This window comes from Lolium perenne, chromosome 4, assembly GCF_019359855.2.
Source record: "Lolium perenne isolate Kyuss_39 chromosome 4, Kyuss_2.0, whole genome shotgun sequence".
Taxonomy (NCBI): domain Eukaryota; kingdom Viridiplantae; phylum Streptophyta; class Magnoliopsida; order Poales; family Poaceae; genus Lolium; species Lolium perenne.
The window spans coordinates 395,992,895-396,015,920 of record NC_067247.2 but is presented as its reverse complement, the minus strand read 5'-3'; the positions used below and the strand labels follow the sequence as shown (position 1 = coordinate 396,015,920).

General features: G+C 44.5%; 1 protein-coding gene and 2 long non-coding RNA genes across 4 annotated transcripts; all 3 read left to right on the top strand.

Annotated features, from left to right (window-relative positions):
• Window positions 1–559: 559 nt before the first annotated feature.
• On the top strand, window positions 560–7,111 carry LOC127297635 (uncharacterized). Its single transcript, XM_071818388.1, has 5 exons — window positions 560–757; window positions 1,134–1,178; window positions 1,258–1,430; window positions 5,859–5,959; window positions 6,941–7,111. The coding sequence occupies exons 1-5, from the start codon at window positions 735–737 to the stop codon at window positions 7,109–7,111; spliced, it is 513 nt and encodes a 170-aa protein (XP_071674489.1). The 5' UTR covers window positions 560–734.
• Window positions 7,112–7,134: 23 nt separating this feature from the next.
• LOC139830338 (uncharacterized) lies at window positions 7,135–9,858 on the top strand. Of its 2 annotated transcripts, none has more exons than XR_011742267.1 (6): window positions 7,135–7,222; window positions 7,882–7,998; window positions 8,088–8,353; window positions 9,075–9,348; window positions 9,468–9,649; window positions 9,802–9,858. It is a non-coding gene; the product is annotated as an uncharacterized lncRNA (long non-coding RNA). The 2 variants fall into 2 exon arrangements; XR_011742266.1 differs by having other exon boundaries at window positions 7,135–7,231.
• Window positions 9,859–15,278: 5,420 nt separating this feature from the next.
• On the top strand, window positions 15,279–15,879 carry LOC139830337 (uncharacterized). Its single transcript, XR_011742265.1, has 3 exons — window positions 15,279–15,453; window positions 15,530–15,683; window positions 15,835–15,879. It is a non-coding gene; the product is annotated as an uncharacterized lncRNA (long non-coding RNA).
• Window positions 15,880–23,026: the final 7,147 nt, after the last annotated feature.

Sequence of the window (23,026 nt, the reverse complement as noted above, 5' to 3'; positions counted from 1 at the left end):
ATACTACTACTCCATAGGAAGGTGTGAGGAGAGATTAGTGGGATTTATTAGGAAGATATTAATTAGGAGCCAATCAAGTGCGCGCGCGTCCGCTCATCTCCTAAATTAATTAGGGTAGAATAGAAGTGATGTTACTACTGGTAGAGCGGATTCCATAACTTTCATTTCAACTCCAATTTTCTCCCGAAAATGCAACTAATCTCGACCAAGTTCCCAACCCATCCGAGTTCACTGGAGCTTTGATGCTCGCCGGCCTCCCTAGCCCCGCCGTCTTCTCTCCCCGGTAGAGTCCCCTGCATCCGCCGCCATCCAAACGTATGGCGTCCAAACCCTAGCCTAGTCCCTGCCGGCTGCCGTCGATGACGAACCAGACCGCTGCCCTCCAGTTAGCGGATGTTGCTGCTCCTCCCCCAACTCATATGCGGCCCCCGTCGTCGGCGGCAAGGAGGCTGACCTGCTTGTCGACGGACTGGCCGGCCGGTGATGTCCGACCGACCCGCTGCGCGTCGGTGAGTAGGCAGGTGGGGACGATGAGGTCTTCTTCCAGGACCACCCGCGCGACTGGAAAGGAGGAGGGGAGGTGAAGAGTAATAGGGCCGGCCTCCATTTTCGGCGCCACTGCACGAGAAGATGCGTCCGCTGCACCTCTACTTTGACCAAGAAGGGCGGTGGTACTGCAGCTAAGGTGGTTGGTTGTGTGTCGAGTGTTTTGCCATCCGGTGCCAAGGCCCTTCATGGAAGGGCTTGCAGCTCTGAGGTACAGAGTCCCCTTTCCAGAGATCAATGATGTTGTACCGATTTCTACAAGCGTAGTGGTTCAGTTGTTAACTAACACATGTGGTGTTCAGTTGTTACACTCCGAGTCTCTGATGATTAAGGTTACATCTGGACAAAGGATAGTAAATAAGATTGGTTGGTTATTTTTTAAGATTGAGATCACTTTACAGTTGTTTAAGATTGGGAGTATGTACTACTGCATTTTTAGAGACTGGTATTCAGTTCTGAACTTGTTTTCAACATCACTTAAACTGAAGTTCAATTAAATGCTTATAGTAATTTTCTTGCGTGCTACTGCTTTTTTAATATGCTTGACTGATTGTTCTTTTTAATTAATTTTGCAATATCCATGGCAGGCTGACTTACAAGAATGTTCCTACTTGGTGCAGAGAGTTGTGTAGGTCTGCTTCTGTTGCAATCTTCTTTAATACGTTTTCAGATTATGCTTCAGAGTTCTAATGTCTAGTTATTCTCATGCAGGGTGTGTGAGTCTGTGAGAGCAAACAAGTCACATTCCACAAGACGGAGAACCTGCAGTGCTACGAAGTCTCTGCCAAGAGAAACTACAACTTTGAGAAGCCCTTCCCTTACCTTGCAAGGAAGTTTGCCGGATAATTTTCTTCGCTCGTCAATGGCTCCAATAACGTCCAGAGGTGAGATAAAGCTGCACTTATTGTGTTTTAGGTCATCTTGCTCAACCTGGCGCACTTTGCACATGTACAGCAACGGCCACATCCGTTGAGATAAAGCTGTTGCCGGCACCTCTCCTCTCACAGGGAGATTATATGTTTATGCCTCTGTCTACATTGGCGCATTTTGTGATTTGCTGCATGATATATGGTAATGTTTTTGCCTATCCTAATCTAATGTCTAGCTGTCGGTTAAGTGCTAATATTTCATTCTTTAGTACGAGGTTGCTGCCCGAGGCAATTTTGCTCTTTCAATTTTTACATTAGCTGCACAATTGTGGTGGCTTTTACTCGCTGTTCTCTTCTATTACTAGACATGGCAGTTTTGACGGGATTATCAGATGTTTGTCCTTGTTAAATCTTAAATGCATTTGTTTTGAGATCGCACAGTTCTAAAGATATCTTGAGAAATGCATTTTTCATGCAGCTATACAAAAAGATATTGGCATATTTGCTATGTGCATTCACAAGGTTTGTACTCTTCAAGTTTCAAGTGTCAATGGGAGTTGTGATGAAGAGATGCGCTTTACCATATCTTATTTTAAGAGTTTTTTAAGCAGTCATGATTATGATACCGTGATGTAGATCTCATTTTTCTTAAAATTTTCGTATTTGTATGTATATTTCTGATTCAAAATGGATTAGTTACGAATTTTATAAGGTTGCATATTTCCTAAAAATTCGGAAAATAGGGGTAACGATTTGCAAAGAGAGAGATTTGTGACTGATATTGTTCAGCCTGGATGACTGAAAACTTAACTGGCCAAGATAACCATTACAGAGCATTTTACCACTGTTATAAGATTCCGAGTATGTACTACTGCATTTTTAGAGACAGGTATTCAGTTCTGAACTTGTTTTAAACATCACGTAAAGATATGGTACTAGCAGATGGTATTGACATCGGCAAGTGCTCACAGGGAAAGGGTATCCAGCTAATTTCTGCAAAACCAAAACCAAACCTGATAACTATTTGCAAACTAAGATAATTTGGTTGCCTAAATATACCTAAAACGGAACCCTGCTATCTCTAACCAAACCACTTAAACTTCTGCATATATGTCCTTACAAACATTAGTACATGTGCTTCTAGGCTTGCACACACAAGCAGTAATGAATCTATTAGTTCCTTAACCAAAAGTGAAGTGGTACAACAACATATAAGCAACAAAATCTTCCATAAAAGAAAGGTTCTAAGCATGGCGTGGTCACTACCAGCTATACCTGCACGAGTGGGTGCCTAGATCAGGTTCTGGATGGGTTGACCTCGTAGTCTCCCTACGTGCCCTCACTGATTGTTTCTGGTGGCCAGTCGTAGACTCCGGCGACGGCTCCGGCAACTGCCTGGTCTTCTCCTCCCTGGATCTAGGCATGCTGGAAAATCCTCAACTCTGTCAAGTAAATCCCCTCCAACTCTAGGTCGCAACCGTCGCGGATGTTCTTGGCTTCTGGGGTGGCGGCGACTCCATGTATAAGGTGTTCTGTAGTTTGCTATGTGGTGCGATGGGGAATAGTAACACTAGTTGGTCATGTCTTGTGAAGTCTAATGCGGTTTCCTGGATATTTAGATGTTGCTACGGTAGCTTGTAGATATCACTCCAGGGTTGCTAGATATTTATCTCTTGTTAGTTTATGTGTGAACTAAAACTAGCTAGTTATACTACATTTCGCCTCTTTGATTCGACCAAACTAAGTCAAGATATGTACCTGTTTCGATATAATCGTGCCAAAAAGGGCAGGGTAGATAATTGGAATAAGTAAAATTAATATTTTTATCATTCACTTGTCTTGTCTAGAAAATATTATTTCTGTTTGGAGGCTTATTGAGGATTTTTTAAGGATTTTAACGCAGACATTTCTTAGTGAATTTTAAATGATGCTCAAGAGTACAAAATGTCTTTACTACAAACAGTGATGTTACACATGCCTTCTGAAAAATTCAATTCTTGATTTTGTCAGCTTGGCTAGTCCATTGTGTATAGTTCATTTGTGTTAGATATGTCTGACTTTGCATGGTTGTAATTAGAACTTGAAACTTTGTTATTAAATCTGACACTCATCTTTTACAATGATTGGAATGATTTGTTGTAGGTTCTATCTAGCGTAACTTGTTAATAGGTTTACATACATACCAATTCTTTCTTGAAGTGTTTCCTTTGTGTAACCCTTAAACTGAATATTGTGCCTTTGAACTCACTGCTCAGCGTGTTGTTGAAAAGATGTGCATGCACAAATGCTATTTTCTTGTATTCTGATTTTGCATATTGCTGCTCTGGTGAATTTAGAGTCTTCTCTTGCCATTTATCAAGAGTTTTAATACATCGCTTATGAGTGTGTGTTTTGAAATATTTAAATGTTACGCATACCATTTGTTTCTGAAGTTGTTTTGAATGGCTAGAGCAATAACTTTATACCATTGCGTCGCTTACTTTTAAACATTATCCAGTCAAGGCTGGTGAGTGGATCATCATGTTGCCTTTCCATTGAGTTCCAGCGGAAGAATCAAAATGTCATGTTGATTAGTATGATTAATCAAAAGGTGTCAATATGTGTTTTTTCTTCTATTTCTGTCACAACATCTGGTTTCTGAAATAGGGAATTTCTAGAGCCTATAATATTTTCTAGTTGATTTACCGACATGGAAGCTTTCAAAAGTATTGATGCACCAGTGGTTGATGTCTGCAAGTAGAAAATAGATAGAGGCGTCGATCTCATATTATCTGTCTTGGTATGTATTCCAATGCTTCATTCCTAGTTATATGATATGAATTAGGCAATTTTACTCTTGTCGTGGTACTCCCTGGACTATCAGTTGTTTCTATATTAGACCGATTCACAACATGTGCATCGACAGCCATGCTGTTGTTTTAGTTGGGCAGGGCCTATGGGTTGATTCCACATCGTGGGCTTCATGATTGGGAAGAAATGGCTTTACTGCCTTGTGGTTTGCTGGCTTTGCAAATTTGACGTTTTGCATCTTGGTATAACATGGTTTAGCTGGATTCCAACATGAAAACTAAACCTCAATTAGTGCTTGAAGTGTTGGATTTGTGTAACCTAGAGCATAGTTTGTTAGTTTAATAGGCGTCAATGGTTACTTACTTTTGTTGTTGGCTGGATATTATTGTGTTGCCTCGAGTAATATTGCCTTGTTTTTCGTATGAATCATCTTGAGGAAATAGGAACTATTTTCTTATCATTTTATCAACATTCAAACCTTAACCCAATTTCTTGTCCTTGTGTGTCGTTGCTTTCTTGGTGAAGAAGAAAACATCAAGTACTTCATCCATGTAGATCTGTAGAAGTTGAAGTTAATTTTAATTTCTATTCAACATCAGCTTTTCAGTCTGTGGTCCCTGATTGGCATATGTGAATAATCTTGTGCAACTAGATTTTTTATTGCAGTAAAATTCCTATATAGTGTTATCGCTTCTGCATCCATCGTTATCTAGTGCTAATAGTCTTTGATCATATAGTGAGCTCTTTTTGGGTAGTATGAAACAAGAAATAATCAAAATGGCATGTCTTCTTTGTAGTTAATGTTTAGCCGAAATGCTTAGGTTGTCACTTGTGCAATATCTTTAGATTTCCTAAATAAGTTTGTGAGGAGGGGAATCACATGAAGTATCAAGAAAGGATTATCGATTCCTCATTATTTAACTGTTTGATGGAAAATTGATCTTATCCCTCTAATTAGTGTTGTTTATGGTTTAATCTTCGGTTGCTCTGTTCCTAGTTCAGTGATTTTAGTAGTTGCTCTATTCCTAGTTCAGTGATTTTATTTTCTCCCTCTCACTGGTGTTTTGTGCTCTGCACCTTATTTGATCTCTAAACAGTCCTAGTTAAATTTTGAGAGTATCTGATGGGTTTTGAAGTTGTTCTTATCTCAGAGTGAAATTTCGCATAGGTTCCTGATTCAACCACAAGACTGTCATGTTTGCAACAGCAAATTGATGCCTTATTGCTTGTTTTAACTGCTGGTTTATTGAATTTAGATGCTTAAATGGCTTACTACCTCCGTCCCAGTTCATAGGACTTGCGCGTATCCCTAAGTTGTCAATTTGGTCAATATAATATCATTTGTATAATATACAAAATATATCATTAGAAAGTAGAACATCTAAACTTTCTATTGATATATATTTTGTAATACATATGTTGCATTATCATTGCCAAATTTACGACCTAGGGACACGCGTAAGCCCTGTGAACTGGGACGGAGGGAGTACTGTAGATTATGGAAAGCTACATCAATTATCTAGTTATCTTGCTGCACTATTTGTGACTCCTGCTCAGCCAGTAGTATCTAAGAAATTTCATCATGTAGCAATATATTATGGTTGTTACATATTCCTTCAAATTGCTGCATTGACGGGAAACTTCCATGTGCAGGGAGCTTGGCTTGTGAGTCCGTTCTGCCCTCCGGAGCAAGTAGGGGTCATCTTTATTGCAACCCACCTGGGAGAAGTAGGCATTGTCTCTCTCATGATGTGGTAAGGACAGAACCGTAGATTATACTTTGTCATGCATGTGTTGTGTTGAACATAAGAAATGTAGAATGGTGCCCTTTTCTGGTGATTGCTAGCAATATGGTTATCTGGTAACATAATCTGAATAACATGCTCTTTCTCATTGGGTTTTATTTTCTAGTATATTAAAGCTGAAATATCGTGCATAATAATTCATCCTATTTTGGTCCTCATTTGGTGTATAAGTGGTGACTTGGGTGTTAAGTAGATATCCATGTTTTCTTTGTGTCGTTGTTGGGCTGCAATGGCATCTCTAATCTGTTGCCAGTGGGCATGCATAGCTGAACATTTTTATGTACGGACAAAAAGCAGTCATGAGTTCCTCAACCTTATCCAGGAGCATTGGTTAATTTTCTAATCTAGATAATCTTACTTCTCAATTGGCTTTACGAGCGCTTTAGAAATTGTCTTCATAGACCCTTTCCATCTTCTAAACCAGTTGTCTGTTTATGAAATTAACTGTTTATATGCGTTGATAATTCGAAGTTATCCTGCTTTATGTAGAAGTGACATGGAAAAATTCATGGGCTCTGTATGAGGACATCTGAAACTTACAGGTTTAGGCGTCACTCTCTTGTTGATCCACATGAGCTCAGGAGGCCTGCTAGTTATAGAATTTGAAAATGCCAAGAATTTTTTTAATCATCACGTTTGTGTCATTTGTCATTTCTTTTGGAACTATCTTGGCATCATATTGAAGTAACGTGTTCTGGATTATGAGTAATACGTCATATGCAGTTTTGCTCATGTGAATGTCATTTGCTTAGTCTTGTCATAAATTTGAGAGATGTATGGGGTTAGCCGGCTCAACTTTCCGGGAACTAGATTAGTCCTCTTTTTAGATTTCTATACCGAGTTAAAAAAACATTTTATCGTGTTCATTTGATTTATCATTTCATGAAATTCCATATGGCATATAAGTGAAATATAACTTTGTCTTTTTAGGTGCGAATTGTCGGGCGAGACAATGGTACAAAGGTTAACGTTATGTTGGGTGGGATTCATGTAAACATGTGTCAGCTATTGCTCGGATTGTTCCTCGATGTGCTCCGCGAGAAACCCAGGTACACCACGCCCTACCTTCGGCTTGTGTCTTTTCCCTATTTTTCTTATTGATTTGGTTCGTGAATTTGACACAGGACTACCGGTGCTTCACGTGTATAAAGGGTTCAAAATCTCGTCTAATACCTCAGGGATTTGATTGGAGCGCAAGGTCGGCTGATAGAGGTATTCAGAGTAAGACCACTTCCAATTTGTATGCATGAGTGAATCTAAAAAGTCTATATGCATGTTATGTGTGCGTTTCTTTCCTTACAATGCACCCGCCATTTGGCTTCAGATTGGTAGCATTGCTGGGAGTAGATTGTGGCGTATGTTGCTATTCTACATCCCACAGCATGTGAAGATCAATTTGACATCTATCCTCTGGTAGAGAGCATGTGAATATGAAACCACTGGGTTGAATGCAATTTATTTGCTACAATGCTTGGAATTATATATTCTAAGGAAGAAAAGTACTACTATGTTTTGTAAATATGAGATTATCCATGTTTTGGTTCAAAGTTTAGATACATATTGCCATGCATGTTTTGTTCAAGTGTTTTTGCTTGCTGGGATATGAATGAATTAATGCAAGAAGAGTACAAGTGTGTTTATCCACTTGCATGAAAAAAAGGCTTAGGACTTGTCATTACCGTTGTTATTCCTATTGCCATTCTACCTAGATGTTTTTCTGGATATGCCAATGAATATGTCCAAGACATACTTTTCGTTTCAACTCACCTGCTCATTTCTATTTACATTTCTTGTATTTGAGCTCTCGTTAGCGAGTTTTGACATGTGTATGATGATTTTTTCTTATTTATGATATATGTCTTACTTGTTAGGAGTGACCACCTGTAAGAGACGAAAGCGTCAAAATCGATGAGAAGATGGAATTGGTGAGCTGCAATATGCCGGAAGGCAGTCCTTTCTCGTGCTTTTGATGACAGATGCTCGAAAGTGTAAGTGACGACATGACCATGCAAGCATTCAAGCAATGTTCTTCTAGTAGTCCTCGCATGTACCTAACTTGTCAATTATGTGTGTTCAGGTTCTATGCCGCAAGGCATTCTCCTCTGAAAATTGAGGATCTAGTAGTCTGAACAGTATGGAGGTTGAATCTACACATTTGGAATGCAAGCTTGAGCCTCTGGTTCATCTGCCTTGAAGTCAAAGCCGGTCGCCTGGAGATGCAGCTCCAACCTGATGCCGAACACCACTCCAGGGTATCTGCAATTTTGGTGAGGACAACTCCAGCCTCGGCGCCAAGTGCGGCTTGTTCTGCCTCGTCCTCACCAGCAAGACGATGATTCGTAGGTATGCACACAGAAATGCCCAGATTGAATTAAACGCCCCTGTCCAGATTTAGATGCTTGTAGTTGCAGGTACATGTCATGATAAAGTCATTTTTTCTCAACTTCTTTCTCAAAGCCCACTGTTAGCATTTTGTACTGAATGCTTACATACTCCTGTGCATGTAGCCTGTGAAAATAATACTGCCATGTAGCTATTTTATTTTAACCAATAATGAAGTTTTAGGAAACATATTTCACTGTGGTCTAAACATGTAGCCTTTGTTCTTCTTAAACCAGATACCTATTTAGTGTTGAGCTTCTGTTTGCTGCTGTGCACTTGTTGTAGCTGATCTGAACACAAGGTTGTCTTGTAATGATGAACCCATTTATGTCCTTACCGATGCAAGTGCGCTGCTTCTTATCTCAAAAGTTGGATGTTTTGCACATAAAACATTGTCTACTTATTTTCTAGTATAAGCTTTTGCTGGCCATGTTTTATTCTTGTTTTGTGTATAACGAGGAGGACTAAATGATAGCGTGGCCTTTTTTGACAAGACGACCTTGACACCTCTGTCTAACTAGTTGACATGGGCACCCAAAAGTTATTTTTTTGTTGTTCTGAATCAATTGTTGCCATGCTATCAAGTACACACTGTTCTGCGTGGTGTTCTGGGTCGAGCCAAGCACTATGAATATTTTTGCAGATCATGATGATGATGTAGACCTAGTCATATTAAGTGCAGGAATGTGAAGGTCAGGCGAGGCGATAAGCCTTGTTTGACTGGTGGTAGCCGGACACGGCGTTGGAGTGGTACATGGAGCTGCCAGCAGGTCGTCGTGGAGATCATGTAGGAGGGAGAGAGCTGGAGCATACTGCTCTGTTGCAACAGCAGCGGCAAGGGGAAAACTAGAGCTGGTAGCTGGCCAGGAGGGAGGAGACCTAGATCCGACATGGTTTTCTTACATGAGTCGATGTGCTTGATAACCTCGGGACGACATGGTGATTTTTGTGATCTGGTTAGTTTAGATATGTTGGTTAGCAAGTGTCGTAGTAGCACTTGAGGTGACGTGCAAGTATATCAATCTGCTAGTTTGTATGTTTACATTTTTTTTTTGCTGAAACTTGTGTGTTTCAGTGTTTGTTAGGCCCTCTAGCGGACTGGCTATGCGGTCCGTTGATGGCGGTGCTGCTGCTCCTGGCCTTGTGGAGGCCTCCCGGCTGCACATGTGGCTGTAGGCTTCGGTGGCCCTGGGTTTGACCTCCTCGTCGTGGCAGCCGTGTGTCTCAGCCTTGGTTACAAGATCTCTCTGGAGTCCGGTGAGCTCTCTAGTGAGCTATTGGTTCACCCTTCAGTTCTTTTTCTCCAATGTGCTCTGTGATATCTGATATGTCCTTATGCTCCGGCTTTATAGGTGGCGACCCAAGTTTGAATTATGGTGTTGATATTCACCTGATCACATGTCGTGCAGGTAGGTGAATAATGGGTGAGGCGCCAAGCCTTGTTTGACTTGTGGTAGTAGGAGGGGAGAGGTGGACGCCATGCTGCCCTGGTGCAACAACAACGGCAAGGGGAGAACTGGAGTTGGTAGCCAGCCTGGAGGGAGGAGACTTGGATCCGACATGGTTTTCTTAGATTAGTTGATGTGCCTCTTGTGATCTGGGCAGTTTAGATATATATTGGCAAGCAAGTGTAGTAGTAGCACTTGAGGTGATGTGCAAGTATGTCTAGTTGCTAGTTTGTGTGTTCTTCTCGAATGGCAGCTAAGCTTTGCTATATCAATATGTATTAGTTAGTGTGAACACATACATCCATCGGTCAGAGGATCTTATGAATCTTGCTACTGTCCGATTTTTGTTTTTGTTCCAACCTGAAGCTGAAAGAGTATCGCTAGAGCACTTGATGGTAGTACTAGTATCTATTTTCCCGTGGTCGGCAATTGTATGATTGATCTATCAACTGAGAGACAAGGAAAAATCATCTACGTGGTGCATGGATTTTGCGGCTAGGATGCACATTCAGCTCAGCATGATGTAACCGTGATGACAACCACGCTCTGTTTTATTTTGTTTAGTCTTCTTACCAGGTAAGATCGATCTAGGCTAGAGATGAGCACGCAGGTAGCGATATGGACGAATCTGCATGCATAACAACGGTTTTAGTAGTACCCGCGTATTCTTTTTTCTGTCTATCTCGTCTATATGAAACACAAAGGGGATCCCAACCTCGTTGTGAATAGGGAAACCAGTATCTGAATTTTAGGAAATAAACAGAGTTTCTGAATTTTAGGAAGTAAACCGAGCAATTGTTATTACGGTAGGAAAAAAAATCGTGAACTTTAAAAGCATTCCCTCTGATCCCTCCGGGCGGCATGCGAAGCGCTGGATCTTAGCTCACATACAATCGGTTCCGGAAAACAAGCCGCCCCTGATGAGTTAATTGGACTGATTGATTGAGCATATTAATTATGATACGAATACGATGACCCTTGGTTTATTTTTTTGTGTCTGGGGAGAAGGAATACAGGCCATGTCAGCAATCCATGTGCTATACCCATCCCTGCCGTCCAATCTATCCATCCTCGCCTTGAAGGAACGGATGGAGAGTAACCAAGTGAATTTTCATCATACCTTTTTCCCGCTTTTAGCTTTGCCCCAAATATTTTCGAACCAGCCTAGCTCCTCTATAAGTACAAAGGGCATCGTCGGCGACCGCGTGCGGAGAGCGTGTGTGACTTAGACTTTGACTTTTACTTGTCGAGGAGAGGAGATGAGAGTGGGGAAGCTGCATCTCCGTTTCTGTCCGTGGATGGGTCGCATGCCGTCCGGTCGATCGGCTCAGCTCTTGGATCTTCCGGCGATGGATCCTGGTAATGCCAACGATATGTTTTTCCTGGTTTGTTTTTTGCTTCTTCCAGCAAATCTCTGTGTTCGCATCTGAGTTTGGTTTTATTCTTTACCGGCCGGACCCTGGATTGACTCTTGGTTCATCTTCTTCTTTGTTAATTTGGATCTAGTAATATGAACTTGGTCCATCGTATTCGATCGATCGGTCGATTTGGGCACGCACGTGTGTGGGTACTAGCTAGCCTAATTAAGTCCAACTCCAGGCGTTCGCTCGCGTGGAGTGGACGATTTCCGTCAGTTCCTCCATCGTATAGCTGCTGGCAGTCCGCCGCACGCATGCTTTTGGAGCATTTTTGTTAGGTCTTCTTGGGATGCATCGCATTAGAACTAATACTCAGAAGCTGAAGGTTGTCCTGCCGGGGTGGTTTCAGGTAATTATTCATGTTGCTTATATATCTGATTCACACAATACTTGTTTAAAATACATCGTGATGTTTTTCAATGTTTTAGATGACACAAGCATCACAATGTCTTGGAGACTGTCCTTGTGATGATCCCAAGGATTGGAGGAGCCAAAGTATCTCCCTGACTCTTCTTGAAGAAGTGGAGATCATCAACCTCAGAGGAGGGGATCACGAGATCGACTTTGTCACATCGATACTTGGATGGGCGCCAATGCTTACAACAATGATCATCAAGTTGGTGTATGAGGTTGAGCAAAGTGAGATTGGAGGTTGCGCGACGGCTATCTACAATACCTGCTTGGCGTATCCTTCCGTGAATTGCTCAATCTATCTCAGCTCTGGCAAAAAGTTGAGTGGTCCTCAGGCATGAGCAGAATCATACGGACTTTGTTTGCTTCCAGAAAAGGAATGATCGTAGCTACATGAATGTTTTCCATAAGGGGATACAAGCGGTATGCTCTGGTCTCATGTCATGTGTAACGTCTTTGAACCTGTTACCACCTATGGCATTCCTTGAGAAACTTCTATAGATTTGTCAACCATTCATAGTTAAATGCAAGTACTGCTGGCAATAAAAAAAACAGCAGCATTAGAGCTTCTTGTGTCAATGATGCCATTCTGCTTTTCGGTAGGTTAAATTCTGGAGTTGCTGCTAATACATTGAAATGCCTAAAATATGGTGTGATCAATTTATATTGCTCTGAAATTCTATTTTATACTCCTTCTGTTGAGTACTATAAGATGTTTTACCTTTAGTAGATTCATCTATTTTGCTATGTACTTAGTATATTTTTAGTGTATAGATTCACTCATTGTGGTGTGTATTTAGTTCACTTTGAAATGTAAAAACGTCTTATATTTATGAACGGAGAGAGTATATGACTAAATTTTTTGATAACATCTCGGGCACTGAAAAATTGTATTAAATTTTCATTTAAAATTCTCGCTGCATGACATATATGTGACACTAAATATGAAAATTGTTCCACTTCACATGTTAGAGTTGCACTATTACTGTGATTCAGGAGCATCGGTTATGATCTTTCTCGCAAAACAATTGATGCTCGTCTGTTAACACCTTGTTGCACAAATATGAAATATGCTGCACTTCACAGGTTAGCATTACACTTTGACCCATTTGGCACCACCCGCATCGACTTGGCCAAGATGGCGCCTCTTGCTCCTGCATTGTGAGACTAACGAACCAACCAGCTGCGCTGATCCTGAAGAAGGTGATGCGGCGGTAGCTTCTACTGACAACTGGAGCCACCAAGTAGACAGAAAAAGGGCGACGAGTGGCAGCACGAATCTGAAGTTTGTGGTCCCGTGGCACGTACATTTTTTTTGCGAGAAACCTATATAGTCTCGCAAAGAGGGACGTGCGAGCACGAACCTGAAGCTTGCAAACAGAGCCTAACCTGAGTCACTACTAGATAAAACCATCTCTCAGTGTGCTGGTTTAGCATTAGATAGATTAAGGCAGTCCGTTAGCTAGCCATCCAGCGAAATGTTTAGCCTGATGAAGGGGATGGCGGTGACCCAAAATAACTCCTCATTCTCCTCCTCCTCCCTCCCGGCCAAACTTGTTGACCTTGTTGCTCCGAACTGCCAGCGGCTTCGCCCACGGAAGATGGTGTTTCCCCTGGAACACAGCACTTGAGTGAACAATTTTGGAACTAGGGAGCTTGCATACATACCAGCCCAACCTCCTAGAGAAGTTAGTCACGGTCAAGCGACACTCCGAGAGCACTAGCCACAGCTAGCACCAGTGCCACGGCTCACCTCACATCGAAGAAGAGACCACACCCATGGCCGCCATCTGCATCACCATGGGGCACATCAAGTACAGACGGAAGTAGCTTCCGTTGTCACTGATGGTAAGACAGAGGGGCACAACACCTAGCCACGATGGCTCCCGGAGTGGGGAGCACGTCACTATCATGGCTGCCATCTGCGAAGCCAAGGCACCCGCCAGCCCCAACGGTCAACCCGCTGCAGGATGAAGACTGAGTAAAGAGGCGGACGACCCTCGCAGCCAGATGTCCCCGCCCATCCCTAGCCTCGTAGGGAGCGAGCCGCCTTCACAGCTGCCATCTACAAGCCAAGAAGATGCCAACCTCTGCGAAAACGCCGCAGGCTAATAGATGAGACGGGGAGAGGAGAGGACAGGGACGACGCTGACACAAGCCGGCCAGCACGAATCTAGATGTTGAGGCAGAGGCTGACCCAAAGATTACGAGATCCTTTCGTTCTCCTTTCCCTCTGTCCATGTCAGTCAGGTCTGTGTACGTCTGCATAAACGCGTGTCAGCCTCCACCCGATTCCAATACAGCGCGGGGTTCCGGCAAGGAAAGGAGCTCTTGCCGATCATTGATCCGTTTGTGACATATATAAAGCCAGAACACCAAGCCACTTCGTACGTCCACCCAAAGCTAAGGCTAGCTACTTTGCCTACGCGCGCGATCCACGATCGAATATGTCAGGCCATGGCCAATACGACGACGGCTGCCCGCGCCACGAAGAAGAACGACCACGCTGCCCCTGCCCCGCACGCGAAGCCATCGCATTCGGAGCCCTGGTGCTCCTGGTCCTGCTGGCCCTCCTCGTCGTCTTCACCCTGGGCTCCAAGGCGCCGCGCTACTCCGCAGCCATCGACTCCGTCACCGGCCTTGACCTCGACGACCTCGACGATGCTCCTCTAAACCCGCTCTTCAACCTCACCCTCCGCGCCACCTCCCGGGGCTTCATGGGCGGCGGCTGTGTCGAGGCGGGATCCGCGGTGGAGGTCTCCTACGCCGGCGTCACGCTCGCCACCGGGCCCGTCCTCCAGCGGTTCTGCTCCCCGTCGAGGGGGCACAAGGCCGAGCAGGCCGTCGTGGCGTGGGGGACGGGGGTGCAGGTTCCCGGTTCGCGTTGGACGGGCTCGCCGACGACGCGTGGCGTGGGACGCCCATGTTCGATGTCGCGGTCCGCATGCCGTCCAACCACGCCAACAACCACGAGGGAAAGCTCGTGTCGTGCTGGGGCCTGCGTGTCGGGGACGCGGCAACGTTGGGAGCTCCCTGCGCCGTGGCCGACGTCGACACCGTCCCGTCGTCTCCCAATGACCGGCACGGCCGTGCCACCTAAACTGCACTCTTTGTTTCATCAGCTTATTTATTTCAATTCTAGTTTTTGTTTTTGTTTTGGTGTGACCCATATTAGAATTCCATTCTAGATTTAGTAGCTTTTGGCGTTTCCGTAGTGGATAGCCGATTGTTGCAACATGTTATTTTCCAGCGAGCGAGTTGTGTAATCCATTTCGCGCGCGATTAAAAAGCAGGCATTGAATTGAATAGATTGTGTGGATGGGGTCAATCAAAGTAAAAGGTGAGATCCCGGGCGGTCACGTTAGTAGGAAGAAACCAAACCCAACCCTAAATTCTGCCCGCAGGCCTTCCGCCGTTCCGGCCCGGTGGCTCGCGTGTTCGATCAACCAAAATTGGCCCGCTCAGTTTGAAGCCACACCCACAAGGGACCCAAACCCTATTTCCCCTCCCCGCTGTGCCCCCACACCTCCAAGGCGGCGGCGCCTCCATGGCGGCGACGCAGCCCTGCTCGCCGGAGCGCGCGTGCCTCGCTACCACGATGCGCGCCGCTCCGTCCAACTAGCCGAGCCTCACCGCCACGGACCGGACGTCCGCGCCCCCCGCCCGGAGATGGAGCCTGCGCACGCCAAGTTCTTCTTCGCGCCGGCGGCCTTGAGATCCGCACCTCCGTCGCGGGATGCGTCCTCGACGTCTACTCCGACCAGGCTCGCTCGCGCGGAACCAGGTACCTCCTCCCTTTGTTTCTCGTCACTGAAATTCCTACTTAACGGCAGCCACCCTCTTCGATCTGCCCCCCGCAGGACGTGCGCACGGCCTCCAATCTCGGCCCCGGTTACTGGGGAACCTACCTGGACGACGCCACAAAACCCTCTCGGAGCTCTTCAGCCGATACGGCAGCTCTGCTTACTTCTTGTGCTACATTATCCCCATCGATCTGCTTCTACATGTACTCAGGTAACTGCTCTGCTCCCTCACTACAGTTCCTGCTTACTTCACAGATACACGATTGATTGATTCATTCATTCATTGCAGAATACGTAAATCCTCCACAATCTGCTCTATTGTTGCTGACTTTTTCTTCTCTCTCTCATTGCACGAAATTCAGTGGACTACCTCGAGTCAGCGACCTACCAAGTGCTCTACTTCTGCTCTATTGTTGCTGACTTTTTCTTCTCTCTCTCATTGACTTTTTCTTCTCTCTCTCATTTTTAGATTTGGCACATTGGTGCACCATGCCATGCCACAGCCTGATTACCTTGTGTTACGACAGTTGCTTGTGTGGTTGAGCATGGATGAAAAACCAATATAGTAATTATGAAGTCAGACAACCACCACAATTTACGAACATAAACTAGCAAATGATACAGGTTCCTTGCAGGAGAGAAACATGTATCTTGCATGTTTCATAGGTAAGAATAAGTTACCGCCTCAATGAAGTGTAAGTATAACCTCTAAATATGCTAAATGTAATTTGTCATACATACGAAACTCAGTGCATGGGGAAAGTGGTATTTTAAGTTCTTGTATCTTCTATGATAGTGTGCTAAAAAATGAAGGCATTGGGAGAGACCTTGGGGTCTACTTATGAATAATTTTTTAATATTACCTCCGTCCAGAAATTGGTGTCTTAGTTTTATCTAGATACATATGTATCTAGATATATCTTAGTTGTTGATACATCCATATCTAGAAAAAGTTGAGACACTTATTTTTTGGCAGAGGGGTAGTTTTTTTTCTCAGTTGTATGAGATATGGTAAAACGGACTCAACTTGGTCTTCTAAACACAGGTAAAAATAGTTCTGTAAAGGACTGATCATAGCTAGCAAGGAGCGTCTTTATTGCTTTATGTCTATGTGTGCATCTATATTGCTATTTCTCGGTGAATAAAACTATATGATTAAGCTAATTCTTGGTCGAGTAATATTAAAGTTAGAACGCACTAGACTATGAACTGTTTGCTTGTGTTATAAACACGACAGGCATAAGAGAACAAAGAAGGTCAAACCAACAATACAATGATTTTAACATGGAAAAAATCCTTCCAATGAGAAGGAAAAAAACCACATTCGCTAGCCAAGAAAACTTCGCTATATAGGAGGTGTTTACACAACCCTGGGGATTTTCACAGATTTGATGGTCCCACGTGGGGTCTTACAAGAGGTATATAGAGTATTGGTGACCTAGGTCGATTTCGGCCCAAGCCTCCCGGCTATGGTCCTCGCTTTGCTCCATCACAAGTTAGCTTTTATTAGGAATTATAATTTAGATCACAACATAACAAATTGCCATGAATCGTGCTAGATGGAAGTTGTAGGTGGATTGCAATTGACAAAAAAATGTTCTAAATAGTCAGATTTGTGTCTTGATTTGTGTCAGCTATCAGATCCAACTAAATTATTGTTGTCGTCTAACCGGGAATTAAGCTGGCAATTCTTTGTCTGGTTAGAATTAGTAGCTGACCATTTTGTAATGGCTCGATCCGGAGACTAAAAGAACCATGAAGGATAAGGTGCCCAATCACTTTTAATTTTAGACAGCTATAATGAATATGGACGGTCCTTTGATCGAGCATGCCGTACATTTGCGTTAAATGTAATAGCCTGTACTAAATCGAAAAACCTCAAACGTAGCCCGGGCTACATGTAGCCCGGTTTTGCCTTTTCTTTTTTTAAAACTTTTAAAAAAATTATTTCAAAGTTTGTGAAAATTTTGAAAAATATGTAGATATGGAGAGTGTTGAAATCTATTGGTGTGTAAATTTTCAGATTGAAATACATCATATTTTGCCCTCAGTAAAAATAACAAAATGACAAAATCTAGATTTTAGTGTACTGCTTATTACTATTCACCAATGCTGAAATCAAGATTTGTTATTTTTTCTGAGCCCAAAATACAACATATTTCAATCTGAAAATTTGCACACTTCAAAATTACAATATTATCTATATCTCAGTATTTTTTCGAATTTTTTAACATGTTTAAAATGAAATTTTTATAGGTTCAAAAAGTAGCCTACATGTAGCTCGGGCTACAAAAGTCCATTCTTGTACTACATCTATATATATACTCCTCGTCGCAAATTTAGAGCATATAAGTCAAACAATGTAAAATTTGACCAAATGTATAGAGAAAAATATCAACATATAGAATACCAAATCGATATTATTAAATTTATCATGATGTATACTTACATATGGTATACATTTGATGTTGTAGATATAGATATTTCATCTATAAATTTGGTTAAACATTATATCGTTTGACTTTTACTTATTTTTTATATGCATTAATAATTTGCGGCAAGCAGGAGGTACTTCTGAAGAACCTGAAAACTTCGAACTGCCTTGAGGACAACGTATATAACCTGACCCGATGCTGGACTCGAAATCCAACAGTAATAATAATGCAACAAAGATTGTTCCTCATGGGAAGAAATTTGCCAGCTACAATCGATCTACTTTTCAAAGCAAACCATGGGACATGAACGACACGCGAAGGACGACGAAGGCTGCGGTTGCTTGAGCTTCATTGGGTACATCCTCATCATCCTGTCCGTCTACATCCTCGTGTGCGCGTACTTGCAGGATCCGCCGGCGACGTACTCTGTTGCGATCGGCGCCGTCTCCGGCCTGGACCCGGTCACGGACCTGCAGGACGGCCGCGCGCTCAACCCGGCCTTCAACCTCACCGTCCGCGTCGATGCCTCCGGCCGGAAGAACGACGGGGCGTGCCTCGACGAGAGCACATCAGTGCAGGTGTCCTACCTCTCCGCGTCCCGCTCGCCGTCGGCCGGGCGGTGGGCAGTGCCTGCGTGGAGGCCGGAGGACGTAGGGACGTGGAGGTGGTGGCGCGCGGGAGAGGCGTGGCCGTGCCGGGGTTTCTTCTGGACAGCCTCGCCGACGACATGCGGCGCGGGGTAGCCGCGTTCGAGGTCACGCTCATGACCCCGCGCTACGGCGGCTGGGACGTGACGACATGCCGGGGAAAGGTCGGCGACGCCGCGACCTTGGAGGCGCCGTGCCCGTACTCGTCCTGGGTGAAAGCCGGCTTGCCGGTGAAGCAGCAGCCCGGGGGTTCTTCTGGCGGCGGTCTTGGGTGCCGTTCGCGCAAGGTGGTTGACGGTGTAGGAGATCAAGACGGTGAATCGTCCCCTGCAGGCACACTACTAGCTAGAATATAAAACGTTGGTGTATAATTTCGCAGCAGTAGAACTGGCCATGCAGCAACAGATTTCATACGGTACTCCCTTCTTCACATCAAACTCGTCTCAGATTTGACTAAATTTAGATATATCTACATACTACATAGTGTTTAGATATATCTAAATTTTGACAAATCTAAGATAACTTTTGTTAGATGGAGGGAGTAGTATGGGTTAGACTAGGTAGAATTGTTCTCGAATTGCTGAATTGTTACTACCTCCTCCGTTTTAAATTAGTTGACTCAAGTTTATCTAGATATGGATATATCTAGACTTATTTGTTGACTACATACATTTGCATCTAGATAAAGTTGAGCCAATTAATATGAACCTAAGGAGTATTTGAAAACAAAATTGCTCGTCCTTTCAATTATATATGTTTTTTGAAGAAAAGAACCCAACCCCGGTTCTATTACTAAAATCATCATTACAACATCCAGTTTTCAAAAGCAAGCACCCATTAACTCAGAATGTAGCTCCACTAGAAGAAAACAGGCATTTAGTCCTGGTTCGGAACGATCTTTACTCATGGTTTCCCAACAGACTGTGAAATCGGGACTAGAGCCCCCCTAGTCCCGGTTGCGTGACGAACCGAGACTGAAGGCCTCCCACGTGGGCGTTGTTTGGTGAGGGGGGTGGAAGATCTTTAGTCCCAATTTGTGTTACGAGCCGAGACTAAAGAGGTGCACACGTGGCAACCTCCGGCTCTTCCTTTCATCTTTTCTATTTCAGTTCTTTCTCATTTTGTGTATTCCTTTTTCAATTTGTGTTTTCCATTCAATACTCTAATACATACTATGCACATTGATGCATATATATAATATATTTTATCTTACGAGCATACAAATATATATATATAATTTGGAGTAGTTGGTAGCCACGGGAGCTCGACAAGCATACACGCTGATGCATCTATCTAATTACATGGATATCGTTCAATTACATGGAGGCATTAGAGTCTCTCTGGTCCATACAAGCTCCAAATAAAATGAAGATCGTTCTTTGGCACTTGGCGCATGACTGTCTTCCCACTGGTTACCAGCTGATGCACCATCAAATTCCAGCGGATGTCGGATGCGTTTTCTGTGGTACCACCGAAAGGGTAGAGCACCTCTTCTTGCAATGTCCCTTTGCTATTTCAGTGTGGCGTGGGGTGAAAGAAGAGTTTCCTTGTAAGCTTCGCAAGAATGATGTGGTAAACACGAAGCAATGGCTCTTTGAGCTGCTGGTCTGGGAGAGTGCAACGACTGCACGGTCGTGGCGGTCACCTGCTGACACATATGGGAGGCGCGAAACGATGCTCGGAATAATAAAGGATGTTTGCATCCCCTGAGAGTTGCAGCCAAGATCATAGCTTATGTCGAGATGATTATGACATACTGCTTCAAATCCAAACCGGCTACTATGTGTGACTCAACTTCTTCACCGAGATGGTCTCCACCGCCTGTAGGAAAGGTTTGCGTGAACGTTGATGCTGCCCTCTTCCCGGCTGATCAGAGAATGGGCTAGGGTGCAGTAATCCTTGACCATATGGGTAATTTCACCCCACGCTCCTCCCGGGCCTGTTCCGAAGGTGCTTTAAGACCCGTGTTGTAAAGAACATAGAAACAACCAACATCCAAACGGCCCAAAAAATATGCCCCCATGTGAGACAAGGGATGGCCAGGCTACCAAACGCGACCTAGATGTTTTTTTTAGAGCAACCACGTATTTCATTAATAGAAAATCAAGTTACATGAGTAAACAAACATGAAAACTACCAGACAGACCAGAAGAAAACAGTTGTCCTAAAAACTTTGCAAAAAACCTAAATGACAGAAATATACAAAACTATCCCTATGATTTTTGCACTCGCAGAAGCCAGCGGCCGCCGCCAAACTTCAACGCCGTCTAGACGTGCGTTAGAAGAGATACCGAGCCTCCACCATTGCTTGATCCAAAAGAGCACCATCGCCATAGATGTTGAGGCAGGGGCTGACGGCGAAACCTATTCGCCGCTCATAGCGGGCGCTATGTGGCGCTCCGCTTAGAGCGGGATAGGTCTGGGCCGGCCCATTAGCGCTGGCAATGGTTTTCCTTCGTTTTTTTCTTTCATATTTTCTTCTGGTTTTTTCTTTGGTTCTTCTATTTTTTTTCTAGCTTCTGCTTTTGCTGATCGGTTTTTCTGAAATTTTCATAATTTGAATTTTTCGAATTTGAACTTTTTTAAGTTTGTTTTTTTTTAGATTTGAACTTTTTTCGAATTTAAACAATTTTTAAGTTTGAACATTTTATTGTTTTGAACATTTTTAAATACGAAGATTTTTCGCGTTTGAAAATTTTTCAGATTTGTTTTTTTGAAATTTGAATAATTTTAAATTTTGAACAATTTTCAGTTTAGAACTTTTTCATTTTTGAACATTTTTTTAATTTGAACTTTTTCAAATTTGAAATTTGTTCGATTTTGAAAATTGTTCGGTTTTTAAAATCGTTCAATTTTGAACTTTTTGGTTTTGAATTTGTACAGATTTTGAATTTTGTTCGGTTTTAAATTTGTATAGCTTTTTGAAAACCGAAACAACTATGCAACACACGCTATCACTCAAGAAATGGAAAAGAAGAACAGCGACACAATAAATGGGCCGGGCCCAGCTCACGTTCCTTTAAGCGGAGCCAGGCTCGCTCCCGCTTAAAGCGGAGAATAGGCCCTCCCGGTCCCGGGGCTGACCCAGAGATTACGAGATCCCCTCGTTCTCCTTTCCCTCTGTCCATGTCAGTCAGGTCTGCGTACGTCTGCATAAGCGCGTGTCACCCTCCACCCGACTCCAATACAGCGCGGGGTTCCGGCAAGGACACCAAGCCAGAACACCAAGCCACTTCGTCGACCCAAAGCTAGCTACTTTGCCTACGCGATCCACGATCGAATATGTCAGGCCATGGCCAATACGACGACGGCTGCTCGCGCCACGACGAAGAACAACCATCAGAGCCTTCAGAGCCCTGGTGCTCCTGGTCCTGCTCGCCCTCCTCGTCGTCTTCACCCTGGGCTCCAAGGCCCCGCGCTACTCCGCGGCCATCGACTACGTCACCGGCCTTGACCTCGACGACGCTCCTCTAAACCCGCTCTTCAACCTCACCCTCCGCGCCACCTCCCGGGGCTTCATGGGCGGCGGCTGCGTCGAGGCGGGATCCGTAGCGGAGGTCTCCTACGCCGGCGTCACGCTCGCCACCGGGCCCGTCCTCCAGCGGTTCTGCTCCCCGTCGAGGGGGCACAAGGCCGAGCAGGCCGTCGTGGCGTGGGGGACGGGGGTGCAGGTTCCCGGGTTCGCGTTGGACGGGCTCGCCGACGACGCGTGGCGTGGGACGCCCATGTTCGATGTCGCGGTCCGCATGCCATCCAACCACGCCAACAACCACGAGGGGAAGCTCGTGTCGTGCTGGGGCCTGCGTGTCGGGGACGCGGCAACGTTGGGAGCTCCCTGCGCCGTGGCCGACGTCGACACTGTCCCGTCGTCTCCCAATGACCGGCACGGCCGTGCCACCTAAACTGCACTCTTTGTTTCATCAGCTTATTTATTTCAATTCTAGTTTTTGTTTTTGTTTTGGTGTGACCCATATTAGAATTCCATTCTAGATTTAGTAGCTTTTGGCGTTTCCGTAGTGGATAGCCGATTGTTGCAACATGTTATTTTCCAGCGAGCGAGTTGTGTAATCCATTTCGCGCGCGATTAAAAAGCAGGCATTGAATTGAATAGATTGTGTGGATGGGGTCAATCAAAGTAAAAGGTGAGATCCCGGGCGGTCACGTTAGTAGGAAGAAACCAAACCCAACCCTAAATTCTGCCCGCAGGGCCTTCCGCCGTTCCGGCCCGGTGGCTCGCGTGTTCGATCAACCAAAATTGGCCCGCTCAGTTTGAAGCCACACCCACAAGGGACCCAAACCCTATTTCCCCTCCCCGCTGTGCCCCCACACCTCCAAGGCGGCGGCGCCTCCATGGCGGCGACGCAGCCTAGCTCGCCGGAGCGCGCGTGCCTCGCTACCACGATGCGCGCCGCTCCGTCCAACTAGCCGAGCCTCACCGCCACGGACCGGACGTCCGCGCCCCCGCCGGAGAT